The sequence below is a fragment of the Neoarius graeffei genome, chromosome 4, assembly GCF_027579695.1.
Source record: "Neoarius graeffei isolate fNeoGra1 chromosome 4, fNeoGra1.pri, whole genome shotgun sequence".
NCBI lineage: Eukaryota > Metazoa > Chordata > Actinopteri > Siluriformes > Ariidae > Neoarius > Neoarius graeffei.
The window spans coordinates 2,424,314-2,438,592 of NC_083572.1; the positions used below are offsets into that span (position 1 = coordinate 2,424,314).

Here is a 14,279-nt window from a genome sequence, read left to right on the forward strand (position 1 = left end):
TTCATTCATGTATTTGGTTTTATTTGAACGATTTCTTCTCCTGTCGTAAAAACCACAGCCAGCAAAAGCAGTCTACAGTCACAGAGAGAACACCTGATTGCATCAGTTCATTCTACTATCTTCTCTCTCTTTTGTTTTATACTTTAAATCTAAAACATTAAAACTCAAAGTGAGATAGTCGTATTGGTGTGCATCGGGGAGTCCTTTACTCCTCTAGAGGGCGCTGCAGCGGGCGTGCAGGTGGGTCAAGCGCCGAAGTCCTTCGTTTTAAGCTCCTGAAATCAGTTGGATGGGCTGTGGGCTGCTGTCTTTTTATTGGTGTTTGACAGCAAACGTGAGAGGTGAGGAGAGCGAGATGTGCAGAGAGATTTTTGGCTGAAACGTCGACAACAAGCTCGAGGCAGGAAGTCATCATAAACAAGAAAAACATGCAACATACCAAAGAAAAAAAAAACAAGAAACAAATGCACAAGTATTATTTTAACACGCCCTCTTCAAGTCTTTCATTGGTTGAAACCTCTTTGCCATTTTAAAGGAGCAGTGTGCGATATTTAGCGCCCCCTGCTGCCTGTGAGGTAAAGAGACAAGATTGAAAACAATTACATCTTTTCCATTTCCCCCTAATAAACAACACCACCTTTTAAGATGTGTTGAAAGAAAACTGAACTGCTCTGTTCTGGCCAGGGGGCGGAGCTAACAGAATTGGAACACGAGTCCGAGACAAAAACTAGCCGAGTTGACTGTATGGCAATTTGCACAATACGGTTTTTTTTAAGGAATCTTGAAAATTTCTTGATTGTTATGAGTCTAAAAATAAATTTAAACATGACATACCGCACCTTTAATGGTCATTTCTACATTTGGTGAAATGACTTTGTTCCATTTATTAGACTTTGTAAAGCAAACTGCATTGCCATTAACTAGCTAGCAAGCTGTTCCACACTTGTTCCATTGTACCGTAAGTGGTCCCTCATGTGACAGGAAGTGAGGGGAAGTGTGAGAGTTAAAGCCGAGGACGTGTTAAAGATGGTACAGAAACACAAGGTGAAAAATAATCAGAAAACACACGTATAATGTAAACAGCAAAAATGAAACATTACATACAAATTTAAAGCAAAAGAAAAAGGTCGGAACCCTGTATTACAGGTAAACACCAGGTCATGGGGTTCTACAGGTTCCCCAGATACATCTTTCCCCCAAGAACATTCAAAAGGGAGTCCTGTTTCTTTAGAGGAAGTCAGTGTATAAAAATAATCCATCGTGTGTATTAGAGCAAAGTATAACGTATATGTAGGATGAGGCATGTGCCCATGATGTCACGATAATCGTCCAACTTTTTATCACGGTTCACGATATTATAATTTAACGTCGTACCCAGATCTCGCAAGGTTCCCTCCATCGTGTAATAAAGCCACAAAACACTAAGTGCATAAACAGTCGGAGGCTTTGTAAATATTTCTCAATGATATAAAAATAACACACAACTGGTTTCAAACTATCGCTATCGTTACATTTCGTATGGGTGTGGGTTTTTTTTTTTGCGTTCTCAAAACACTTGTCTTCAGTAGAAACTTTCTACAAAAGACACAGAAGAGAAAACAGTGCATTTAAATGTAAAAGTGTTCGCTTTGGTACTTCGCTGTAGGCCTGTGATGATTTTTTTTCTCGTTTTTTGGATGATCGTGTCATTTTTGTCCATTTTTCATCTGAAAATTTTCAATGTTAGAAAAGTGAAGCACACACTGACAGATTTTATTTCACAATAACGAACTCTAAACACTGTTTATCGTGACAGAAAATTGAGACGAGGAAAAGGAGCGATGACTAATCGGAGACAGAGGGAAGGGGCGGGGCTTCCGGGGATCACTTCATATCAGAGCATTCACACTTGTGCAGCGGTCACTTTGTCCAGATTGGTTCAGCTGGCTTTTCTTTTTTTAACCCATTTCTGATCAATAACTCACAGCAGCGTACTGCGAGGTTAAAAGGCGGAGCTCCTGCGCAAAAAAACATTTACCTGTACCCACCAGCCAATCAGGAAGGAGTATTTTCCCCAGAGTGTAACATAATACATCTCATAACAGATTATCAGGACAATGTTCCAGGAAGTATGTGAAGTGTCGTACACATCATTCTTGAAGATGAAACTGATACTGTTCAGCAGATCAAAGTGTGAAATAAAACGATGCACCAAAAACAAAAATATCCAGATGAAGTTTTTTTTTTTGGCACATGGATGCATTTTAGCGAAGGGCTAAGCCATGAGGAAACTATGTGAGGGAACATGCTAATCAAAGAGGGATCAGAGAGAACGATGAATTACGTAGCTTTACATCACTGATCCCAAAGAGCAAACGCTCCTTATAACATTACAGAGGCATGGGGCAATAATCAGTCGAACGATATACCTCGATATTAAAGTTCTAACACGATAAATGGTTCTCTAGATGACAAGAGACATGTTTGTGCTCCTTCAGTTCTTTTTTTTTTTTAATATAATATCATGAACCATGATAATCGTGACACTGGCACATGTATAAACAATGTGTTTGGCTCATAGTGTGTGTACACACACACACACACACACACACACACACACACACACGTGTTAGGTAGGTGTGGTGCTCACCACTTGACATCACCCCTACAAAACTTTATGAACTCATCCAGGGCCAGGTACCACCCACTTCTGCGCTACACATCATCACGCTCCACTCACATAATCCATTCATGTTGAGACCTGACATCAAGACTCCGCCCCTTTTCATCTCCTTATCTCATCTAATGCTATAACAGGGAGACTCCTAGAAACTCCAAGACTCCACCCCTTTTTATCTCCTTATCTCATGTAATGCAATAACAGGGAGACTCCCAGAAACTCCAAGACTCCGCCCCTTTTTTGGAAACATAATCTGATAATGCATTAATAGCACGACGCCATTGGTAGCCACCTTCAGGCTACCAATCTCAGACTCCACCCCTTGTTTAGACTCCTGATCTCATAAAACACATTGGCAAAAAAATGACCCTCAGACTCCGCCCTTTTGTTGACAATCTCATTGTATAAATAATGCAACTCCACCCACCTGCAGGTCTCTGCTTTCAGACTCTGCCCCTCTTTCATGGTCATAACCAATGCATTATGTCTGAATCCCACCCCCTTTTAAGGCCTCTGGTCTCACATAAGGCATTTGTTATAAGACTCCGCCTACTTTTAGACCCAGACTCCACCCAATCTTTCAACTCCCAATGCCAAATAATGCATTTGTTATAAGACTCCGCCCACTTCTAGGCGCACACACTACACTCTTTTCAATTCACAAGATCACATGATGCATTTATTATAAGACTCCACCCCCATTTCAAACTTCAAATCTCACATAATGTATTAAGAGCAAGTCTCCACCCACTTATTACACTCCCTATCTCAATATAATGCATTTAGTAAAGAGTACCCTGGGCACTTCCTGCCCCCCACCCCCCAGGCCCCACCCCTTTTTAGACTCCAAAGAGAAGCAACTACCTGCTTCCTTCACTAATCTGTAAAATATACGCATCTGTTTTTGATAATTGCAGTTTAAATATACACACTGCTCAGCACAGCCAAGTCTACAATCAAGAACTCCAAAATAATAATAATAATAATAATAACTCTATTATTACTGTTGTTATTCCAATAGTGACTGTGAGAGTTCAGCAGCCTTCACTAAACATTCATGGTGGTAGTTGCATATGTACAAGAAGTCATTTACATCCCGCCCACATGGGGCATGTAAGGTCAAAAGGTCAGAGGTCACGCTGTTATCTCAGTCTCTTGTCCGCTGAGTAGATGGACATGTAGTAGTCATTACTGCCCACGGCCAAGTGCGGCTAGAGGGAGAGACAGACAGACAGAGAGTGATGGGGGGAGAGATGGGAGATTGAGAGAAGACGACAGAGAGACAGACAGAAAAAGTAGGAGACAAAAACAGAGAGACAGATGGACAAAGATGGGGCAAGAGAGAGACAGACAGAGAGGAAGTGGGAGACAGTGAGAGAGAGAGAGAGAGATGGACAGACATGAGGTCAGTGATGAAGAGACAGAGAGATGAAGTGGAACAGATGGACAATGAGAGATGGTGTGAGTGAGCGAGAGAGATAGAGAGAGATAAAGATATAAGAGTCAGAAAGAGAAAGACAGGAAGAGAGACTGTTATTTTTCTCATATTATCATTCAATGTACTAATAAAACACCCACATTAAGGAATAACCGATTAAACTCAGGAAACTGCAGCAAAGTGACTTTTCATTTAAATCACAATCATTAATTAATTAATTAACCAAAAAAATCAGATCTGGATCACAAACATGGAAAACATGCGTCTGTGTGCAAAACAATGGAACTGCGTAATAAAGCTGGTATTGTAACATGAACATCGTTATGTGTCATTAAAAGGTGTGTGTGTGTGTGTGTGTGTGTGTGTGTGTGTGTTACCCAGTATGGGTGGAAAGCTAAGCAGCTGATTGCGCCGATTCTCTGCCCCATGAAGCCGTCATAGTATTTAATATTACTGATGACATCACCACTGGAGTTATATACGGCGATGAACTGATTCATAGAACCACTGCAGAGAGAGAGACAGAGAGAGAGAGACAGAGAGAGAGAGAGAGAGAGAGAGAGATTATTTTGCGAAATGACACGAAGTATTCCAGGACCATGATTCTACCCCACGATCACACAAGTGTGAGACGAAGCAACAGTCTGAAGAGTTTTCATCTGAATCAATATTTTCTCGTTTCTATGCAAATTAGCTACAACAGCATAAAGTGTCCAAACGACAGTTTTGACTGATTCCCCGAACTATAAATGCCCACCAGAGACGGGGCACGCAGAACATCCTTTTAAATTCATATCAGTCAGATTATGGAACCAAACTGCTGTAGTTTTTGGTGGAGGACCTGCACAGACACTGATTTTATGATTAGGAACATGTCCCAAACCCCACCGTCTTCCCTACGTAGCATCCCAAACCCCACCCTGTTCCCTATGTAGCATCCCAAACCCCACCCTGCTCCCTATGTAGCGTCCCAAACCCCACCCTGCTCCCTATGTAGCATCCCAAACCTCACCCTCTTCCCTACGTAGCGTCCCAAACCCCACCCTGCTCCCCTACGTAGCATCCCAAACCCCACCCTGCTCCCTATGTAGCGTCCCAAACCCCACCCTCTTCCCTATGTAGTGCACTAATTTTGGGAGTGTTTTATTTTTACCTACCAGGCAAACAGGTTGGCCTGTGGGTGGATGTCGAGTGCTGTCAGTCCCTTCACAGTCTGCAACACGTTGATGGAGTCGGGCATCCGGGGGTCAAAGAAACGCACATCTCCATTTACACTGCATGCGCGCACGCATACACACACACACACACATTAAATACCACACCTGCAGCTGTTTTGAAGTCTGAACATCTATCTGTGCGTGTGTGTGTGTGTGTGTGTGTGTGTTACCTAACACTGATGATGTGACCATCTGTCTCTCTCTGCAGGTGAGCCTTCACCACCCACGCACCGTGCTCCCTATACGTCATCACACGACTATACACACACACACACACACACACACACACACACACACACACACACAACGTTTACTTGCACATTTCTTTTACTGGTTATTAAAATCAGCCATAATATAGAACATATAGAGAACGCAATAACAAACATGAGCCACCAGGGGGAGCTGCAGGACCACTGTACAGAAATCCTGCCCATAATGCCACAGTTGGTGTTCAGTAACGTGTTAGTTTAAATAAACACAGAGAGAGATACTGCAGGGGTGTGTGTGTGTGTGTGTGAGTTTATCAGTCTGTGTGAAGAGCCATGATCTTCCAAACCTGAAAAGGATGGAGAAAAAGCGAATGTGAGGGCAGAAAAGAGTGATAGACACACAGAGAGAGACAGATAAGTGATGTGAAGTACAGAGTAAAGTGATGTGGACACAGAGGAAAAGAGAACAAGAAAGAAAATGATAATTGGAAGACAGAGAGAGAGAGAGAGAGAGAGAGAGAGAGAGAGACAGAGAGAGAACTCTTTCATGTCACAGATATCTCATATCTCGCGCACACACGGTGTCTGGATCTCACACACTCTTTGCTGCATCGTCTCTGCGTCTGACCTAAACGAGGCTTTCTCTGCACTGGCTTTAGTTCGTATCCCATATGATGAGAACATGAAAATGTATTTTGATTCGTTTGTGCACGGCAAAGCAAAAAAATGTGTGTTGAGAAAATTTTAGAGAAGCCAACCATTTAAATGTTTTAACGACGTGATGTCACGGAGCGCCTTGTTAACATTAATAACTGAAGAAATAATGAAGCTCATATGTTTATTTTAATTAATTAATGCCATTTTTTAGCAGATGCTCTTATCCAGAGTGACGTACTACAGCAGCCTGGGGAGCCGGTGGGAGTTCGGTGCCTTGCTTGAGGGCACTTCAGCCATTCCTGCTCATCCAGGGAATTGACCTGGCAACCTTCTGGTCCCAAAGCTGCTTCTCTAACCATTAGGCCATGACTTCCACTTTTATGCACAAACAAACTGAAAGACTTTTATTTATGGTCCCAGGTTTAGTTCACTACTCGTGTGTGTTTCATAAACATGGCGAGTGTGGGGAGAAACAGATCACGGCGGCTCAGTGTGTGGAGAGTCGAACCCTCTAATCATAAATCATGGCGGTGTGTGAGAACAGGTGCACGCTTTATTTCACCTGCAGCGTTTTCGTTTTCACTCAGAACTCATGCACACACTGAGCAACTTCAATGGTTTGCAAGTTTACACTGTGTGTGTGTGTGTGTGTGTGTGTGTGTGTGTGTGCACGCGCGCATGAGGAAAGGAAGTGGATTCATTAGTCCCGCCCTGGCTGGTATAACCCGGGTTGAGAGAGAGAGAGAGAGAGAGAAAGAAGGAGAAGTGAAACAGACAAAGAGGGAAGACAGAGAAAACACTTAGATGCAGAGAGGCAAGAGTGACAGATAAGAGGCAAGACAGGTAGGGAGAGGTGAGACAGGTAGGGAGAGGCGAGACAGGTAGGGAGCGATAGAGAGAGGAGCTGTGTAACTGTGGAGCCTGAGGGAGCTTCAGTGCCTAATTAACAATCATTCATTATTCATGAACTGCTTTACAGCTTCATCACCCTGTTTTCTCAAGGTGTGTGTGTGACTAATTGTAGTGCTCCAAACACACACACACACACACACACACACACACACACACACACACACACACACACACACACAACACCCTGAAATAAATAGGTGTAGGTTCAGATTTAGGAAGTAGCACTATTTAAAAAATAGAGAGAGAGAGAGAGAGAGAGAGAGAGAGAGAGAGAGAGAGAGAGTGAGCGTGCGCTATAGATGGTACACACACCACCTTTGTGCTCGATTCTTTTCTGATCCATTTAGTCACCTAAGCTCACAGTTGCCCCTTTTCCACCAAAGCAGTTCCAGGGCTGGTTCGGGGCCAGTGCTTAGTTTGGAACCGGGTTTTCTGTTTCCACTGACAAAGAACTGGCTCTGGGGCCAGAAAAAACGGTTCCAGGCTAGCACCAACTCTCTGCTGGGCCAGAGGAAAGAACCGCTTACGTCAGCGGGGGGGCGGAGTTGTTAAAGGTCCCATGGCATGAAATTTTCACTTTCTGAGGTTTTTTAACGTTAAAATGAGTTCCTCTGACCTTCTTAAGTCACCCCAGTGGCTAGAAATTTCATAATGTGTAAACCAAACTATGCCCAACATTTGAGAATGGCGCGTCAAAACGGCGCGTTGATAAACTCTTCCCTTTACTACGTCAGCAAGGGAGATGATCCCCACGCCCCCCCTCTGGATTCCCACCCACTGTATGGATTGCCCCACCCAGTTGTAGTGAGGAGACCATAGAGGACACAACAACATGGCACCACCTAAGCGAGCAAAACATGGAAATTGCGCTGTACATGGATGTGACAACACAGAAAGGAGTCTGTTTTTACTGCCGACGGGAGAGCCCCTGAAGACGCAGTGGCTTAATTTTATTTACTCCAATAATACGCCGTCGAGTCTACCTAAGACGGTGTATGTTTGTCGGAAGCATTTTCCTGAGGAATGTTTCCACAACTTGGGACAGTACAGGGCAGGTTTTGCACATCAACTGTCACTGAAGCCTGGGTCCGTACCAAGCATCCCTGCCGCATCAGCCACAAACACCGAACAAGTAAGTGTAGAACTGTTAAGTCGTTTTGCTGTGTTTTAAAATCGGTGCCACGTTAGCCTTGCAATGGCTACATGGGCTGTGCAGCTAACCGCTTCCTGCAGTTAGCTAGGTACTCTGCGCTACAAAACCAAAAAGCATGCAGCATGCTCTGTTATAACAGCCAATCAAAACAGTTTTTACAAAGACACCCACATTCTTTTTTTTAAGTCACTCGTTCATTTTATTTGTTTGTTTGTTCAGCAAAAACCCAAACATTTGTTGAATTTATTTTATTTCCTCGCGTCGCACCTTAATGACGTCAGCGCGCGGTATTTTTCCCTTCGCGGTTTGTTCCTTCTCTCTCGCCATAGTAAGACACCCACATCCGCTTGTTCTGACCCACTGGAGGTAGTGTCACAGTGCTGTTAGCCGATCAGAGGTAACACGTTTACATGTCATGAATATTAATGATAAGACCCGCCCCCACCCTCTACCCTTCCCCGCCTCCTGCTTCTCATTAGCAAAACGACGCACTGGGAAAAGGGCTGAAATGGGGCTTTCTCCCAGGAGGCTATATCTACGTGCCGAGGGTTCATTTCAAGAAAGGCTGCGGATATAACATCCGGAAACCTCCACGAGCCTGTTTAAAGCATCAACAAACCACCATGCCATGGGTCCTTTAAGACCGACAACAATAGCAAGACCACCAAAGCCAACATAACACCAGCTAACGTTAGCTCATAACAAAGGCTAACATAACCATTTCACATTCAGTGTAAGTAACACTACGTTCAGACTGCAACCTGAAACGACCCATATCCGATTTGTTGTGAAATCCGATTTTTTTGTTAGGCCGTTCACATTACCAATTATATGAGACTTGTATGCGATCTCCGATATGAACAGAAAACGACCCAAAAGTGTCCCACATGCGCAAATTAACACGTAATAAGCACATCTACATAATACGTAAACAAAAAAAAAAGCGCACTCTTCCAAAGAGGCGGGATTAGCCAACGCAGAATAGTGATGTTTGTCTCTTGTTGATGACGTGTAGGTTGCATGAATGCGACCGGTCCGGTCAGACTGCAGTCGCATGTGAAAATAACGGATATGCATCGGAATTAGGACCACATATCCAAGCGGCCTGGGTCGCATGTGAAAAAAAATCGGATCTGTGTCGTTCAGATTGTCAATAACAAATCGGATACAGGTCGCATATGGGCAAAAAAATCAGATATGGGTCGTTTCAGGGTGCAGTCTGAACGGAGTCTAAGAGTCAAAACATTATTAGGTAAAGAACGTAATCGCCGTCCACTCAAAATCTGTCGATCAACACAAACATATTGGATCTGCTGTTTTCTGATCCCAGTGAAGCACCGTAAAGCCAGAAGCAGCAGCTGTACAAACACAAAGTCATCCATTATTGTTGTTGCTGTTGCTGCTGCTGCTTCTTCATCTCCATGTTGTTGTTGCTTCGATGTTCGCGCCAAGGTTTATGCAAACGCAGCGACGTAACTGACGTATACAGCACCCCGAGCTATGGAAAAGCAAACTGGTTCTCAGCTGGAGTTGTGAACCAGCACCAGCACTGGAACTGATTTGGTGGAAAAGGGGTATGAGGGAATCACTGTCAGGAGTGAATCATATCTGACTCAATCAAATCTTTTTACTGATTCAAATAACTGCATACAAGGGAAATCAAATTTGGTGGTGAATGGCAACTGACTCAATCAAAGCTTTTTATTTATTTGTTTAAATACAAAAAAAAGTGAATAAAAGAATCTCACTAATCGAAGCTTTCATTAAAAAAAAAAAAAAAGGCATGAATCAAATTCAACACTGAGTGTGACTCAATAGAATCTTTCTTCATTTCTGCGAAATAAATAAACCAAAAATGAGAATCAAATAATAACTGACTTTAGTAAAGCTTTATATGAATTCATTTAATCAGAAAATCAAAGTAAATTAAAGTGTGTGTGTGTGTGAGTGAGAGAGAGAGAGAGAGAGAGAGACTCACCACTCATTGGGAGCCATTCTGCGGTCATACACACGCACTGATCCATCTCCAAGGCCAGCTACCACTAGGGAGCGCTGCGGGTCACATGACACACTCGTCACGCAGCTGTCTGCTCCTGTAGGGATGTCCTGCATGTGTGCACACACACACACACACAAACTTAACAGAATGTTTAGTGTGTATGTATATTTCTACAGTTGGCTTAGTTTGTGTATTGCAGAGGTTTTTTTTTTTGTGTGTGTGTGTGTGTGTGTGTGTGTGTGTGTACACTAATTACCTGGACCTTCATCTCTCTCTCCGTGTCCCAGATCCTGATGACTCGAACATCTCCAGAGGTCATAAGGAGCCCGTTCTCTTGTTCCCAGTCCACCACCATTCCTGCACCTTACACACACACACACACACACACTCCGTTCTGTATTGAACTTCAAATCCAACAGTTACGACGTACACACACTCACGGCACAGTCACAAACCTACCTTTTCTGTTCACTGACTCAAATGACTCATTGATTCACTGACTCAATCAGTGAGTCTGTATCAGTGATTCTCCAATTCACTGAATCACTCAATCACTGAATCAGGGAATGCCATAGAATAGAAATGCTGACATAGAATCAGACCTAAATGATTCATGAATCACTGAATAACTGATTCATTGACCCAGATGATGGAGATTGGGTTTTGTAGTTTGCCAATCCACTGCACTCAGGCTCATGATCTTCATTCCTCTGTGCACTTCGATGGCTGAGCATCAGTTACAGTAGGGCACGTATACACACACACACCCACACACACACACACACACACACACACCCCAAACCCCACATGGATCATGACCCAGTTTCCAGGCTGGACTTGGAGGCTGGCTGCCCTAGTTTCAAAACTTTTGCTGTCAGTCAAAAAACTGAAAATGAAATCCATGGAAAGCTGCGTGAACACACACACACACACACACGAACATGGGGTTTCCCCTCACAAACATCAAAACTAACACAGATCATCTATCCTGTAAGACGGAGTCATTAATAAAATCAGCTTAATTAATATATTAACAGAGCATCACATACAAATACATGAAAAGTGCAAACTAGCCTTCTCTCTCACACACACACATACACACACACACACAGAAGGATGGATGACTCCTTCTTTCAATCCCACTGGTAGTCATGACATCACGTTGCTTCCCATTAGCTTAAAAATGTCATCACTTGCCCCGCCCACTTCCCCTTGCTCCTGATGCCATTATAGAAAAAAATGAACATTGTTCCTCCTCTTTGTCGTGTTGCTTTGCTCGCTCTTACTCGCTGATTCACCTGATTCAGATCTGTGATTCCAGTCAGCGGCTCTTTATTAATGATTTTCTAATTCAGTGAATCACACAAGAACCACACAGACAATCACTGATAAATGATTCAGGAGTCACATGAGTGAATCATGCGTCATTTATCAACAGTTACATACATATGATAAATGAATCATGATGAATTATGAATCGTTTGCTGACTGGCTTCATAGACTGGACTCACTGATATGTATTCACTGATAAACGATTCGTAACTCACCATGTAACCGATTCGCACTTGATTCGTCAGTTGACGGAGGTTTAACGCTAAAATAATACGGTGTGCGTGTTGAATTATTGTGGTGCATACAGTCACTATACGCTGTGTGTGAGAGAGAGAGAGATACTACAGAGCAGAATCACTACTGGAGGATGATAAGTAATTCTCTAACGAGCCACAGAGACATCAGAGGGAAGGAGGGGGGATGAGAGGATGGGGTGAGCCATGATTGGATGAAAGGAGAGAGAGACAGAGAGAGAAGCACTCACCTCCCTGCTTACTTCTGTCGAGATAGATTGAAACCCGTCGAGCTAAACCTGAGAGAGAGAGAGAGAGAGAGAGAGAGAGAGAGAAAGAGAAGCAGGGGCAGGTCAGTCCATCAACCAGGGAAGTCCACTGCATTACCCCATGCACACACACACACACACACACACACACAGTGCAGAAATGGAAGTGAGAATGAGACTGTGGTTTCCCAGCATGACATCAGCCAATTAAAGAGCAGCTGAGACAAATGTCGGCGCTCCATCTCTCTCTCTCGTCTCTCTTTCTCTGCCTCTCTATGTCTATCCCTCTGTGTGTCCTGATCTCTCTCTCTCTCTGTTCTCTCGGCCCTGGAAACTTCTCCATGAATTTAAAACGAGTTCTCCTGAAAGCCTGCGGCTAGAGCTGCACACACGCCTGAGCGGCTCTGTGTGTGTGAATACAGAATCCTGAACACGTGTGTTATTACTGCACAAGTCATGACTCTTGGAGAAACTTTGCTACACACTCAGAGTGTCGAGGTCTGACCGTTGACACCAACTACTTTTTTGTGATTTTGCTCCACTGTTTCTGCTTAATTTTTATCCTCTCATTTCCACCTGTTCCCCGACTCTCTCCTGACGTGCGACAGCTGCTGAACCCCAACAGTGATGACTGACACCTGCTTCCTCCGAGACACGCCAAGCCCGAAGAAGACGACACTCACATTTTTAGATTTTTTTTCTCTCTCCCATTCTTAAGATGTTTTCAGAGTTCGTTGGAAAATTAAGGGTTCTGAGCTTCTAAAAAAGGGTTCAGGGGTTTACTGGATAATTAAGGATTCATAACATCCCCCCAAAAAAAGTTTCTTCATGGGTTCTTTAAGGATCCATTGGATAATTGGGAGTTTTTAGCTTTTTTGAAGGATTCTTCAAGGGTTCCTTGGACAATTAATCATTCTCCGACTTCAAAATGGTTCTTAAGGGTTCTCAAGAGTTCTTTAAGGTTTCTTAGTTGACAAGAATTCGTTCTTCAAGGTTCCTTGGTTAATTAAGGCTTCACAGCTTCTTAAAAGGTTCTTTCAGCGTGCTTTAAGGGTTCATTTGGTAAAGGTTGCTGGCTTCTAAAGATGTTCTTCAGTGGTTTTCCTTGGATAAGTAGTATATAAAGAAATCGTTCTTCAAGAACTCAAATGGATAATTAAAGGTTTCTAGCTTCCAAAAAATGTTCTTTCACAGTTCATTGGATGAGAATATAAGCAGCCATTATTTATGGGTTTTAGTTTCCAAAAAAGGGTTCTTCAAAGGTTCTTTCCATTTTTATTGGATAATTAATAAAGTTTGGCTTCTGAAAAGCTTCTTCCTGGATTCAGTGCGTAATCATCGCTCACAGTTTCCAAAACAAGGTTCTACTTGAATTCCTCTTCCATAATTTTAGACTTGTCTAAATGTGTTTGGGGGAATATTAGGGTTTAACAAAAAAAAAAAAAAGAAAAGAAAAAGTGTGATTTTTGTGACATGTTGCTAACTCCAGTCCTGCCTGGTTCATCATCTTTTCGTGCTCTAATGCACCTGAGTCATAACGAACTCGGTAATTAACTGCTGAGGAAAAATTAGACAAAATTAGAGCGGGGAGAAGAAGGCAGCGTGTCAGAATTCCCCAGTACTGCAAGTTTCACCTCTGTGCAGACAGAGAGAGAGAGAGAGATTAAAAATAAGTTCTGCTGGAATAAATTCAGCCGAGTCTCGTGTCCCACTTCCATAAAGTCAAGTTACAAACACACAAAAAAGCAAAGGAAATGCAGGAAGAGCTTCTGAGAAACCCAGAGCAGGACAGAAGTCGAGCATCAGTCAGGATTTTTACAAATAAATGACAAACCCGTTGCTTTGCTTTACGACTTTTCTGTGGAAGAGCTAGCGTGTGAATTTGACCATCTCCCTGGCTGTGCCACTAGGTGGCGAGGTCGAGTCAAATCTTCACCTGATGCTATGCTTCAACAAGCTAGGCTAACTTACTTAACCCCTGGATGACTGCTGTTCTGTATTTATGAACCGGCTTTAAGCTTCAAGCTGTCCATCGGACGAGACGCTTGTCACAACAATAACTTGGATAAATCTGGACACGCCTCCTTACAGAGGCTTGCACTGATTCCTTGATTCAGTTTGCTCCAATCAGCGACTCTGCCCCAGTGATTCTCTAATTCGCTAAATGACTCAGGGAATCATTCATTTACAGACAACTGAAA

General features: G+C 43.1%; 1 protein-coding gene across 3 annotated transcripts in view; it reads right to left on the reverse strand.

The window, feature by feature from the left end:
- The window catches only part of rptor (regulatory associated protein of MTOR, complex 1), a 138,825-nt gene continuing 124,546 nt past the window's right edge, over positions 1–14,279 (reverse strand). For 2 of the 3 annotated variants that reach the window (XM_060918608.1, XM_060918606.1), the window contains 7 exons: positions 12,061–12,108; positions 10,501–10,607; positions 10,224–10,351; positions 5,485–5,571; positions 5,255–5,371; positions 4,475–4,604; positions 1–3,870 (listed from right to left, as the gene is read on the reverse strand). In XM_060918608.1, the coding sequence (XP_060774591.1) occupies positions 3,802–3,870; positions 4,475–4,604; positions 5,255–5,371; positions 5,485–5,571; positions 10,224–10,351; positions 10,501–10,607; positions 12,061–12,108 (686 nt within the window). In that variant the 3' untranslated portion in view covers positions 1–3,801. The remainder of the gene's footprint in view (positions 3,871–4,474; positions 4,605–5,254; positions 5,372–5,484; positions 5,572–10,223; positions 10,352–10,500; positions 10,608–12,060; positions 12,109–14,279) is intronic. The other variant, XM_060918607.1, reaches the window with a different exon arrangement.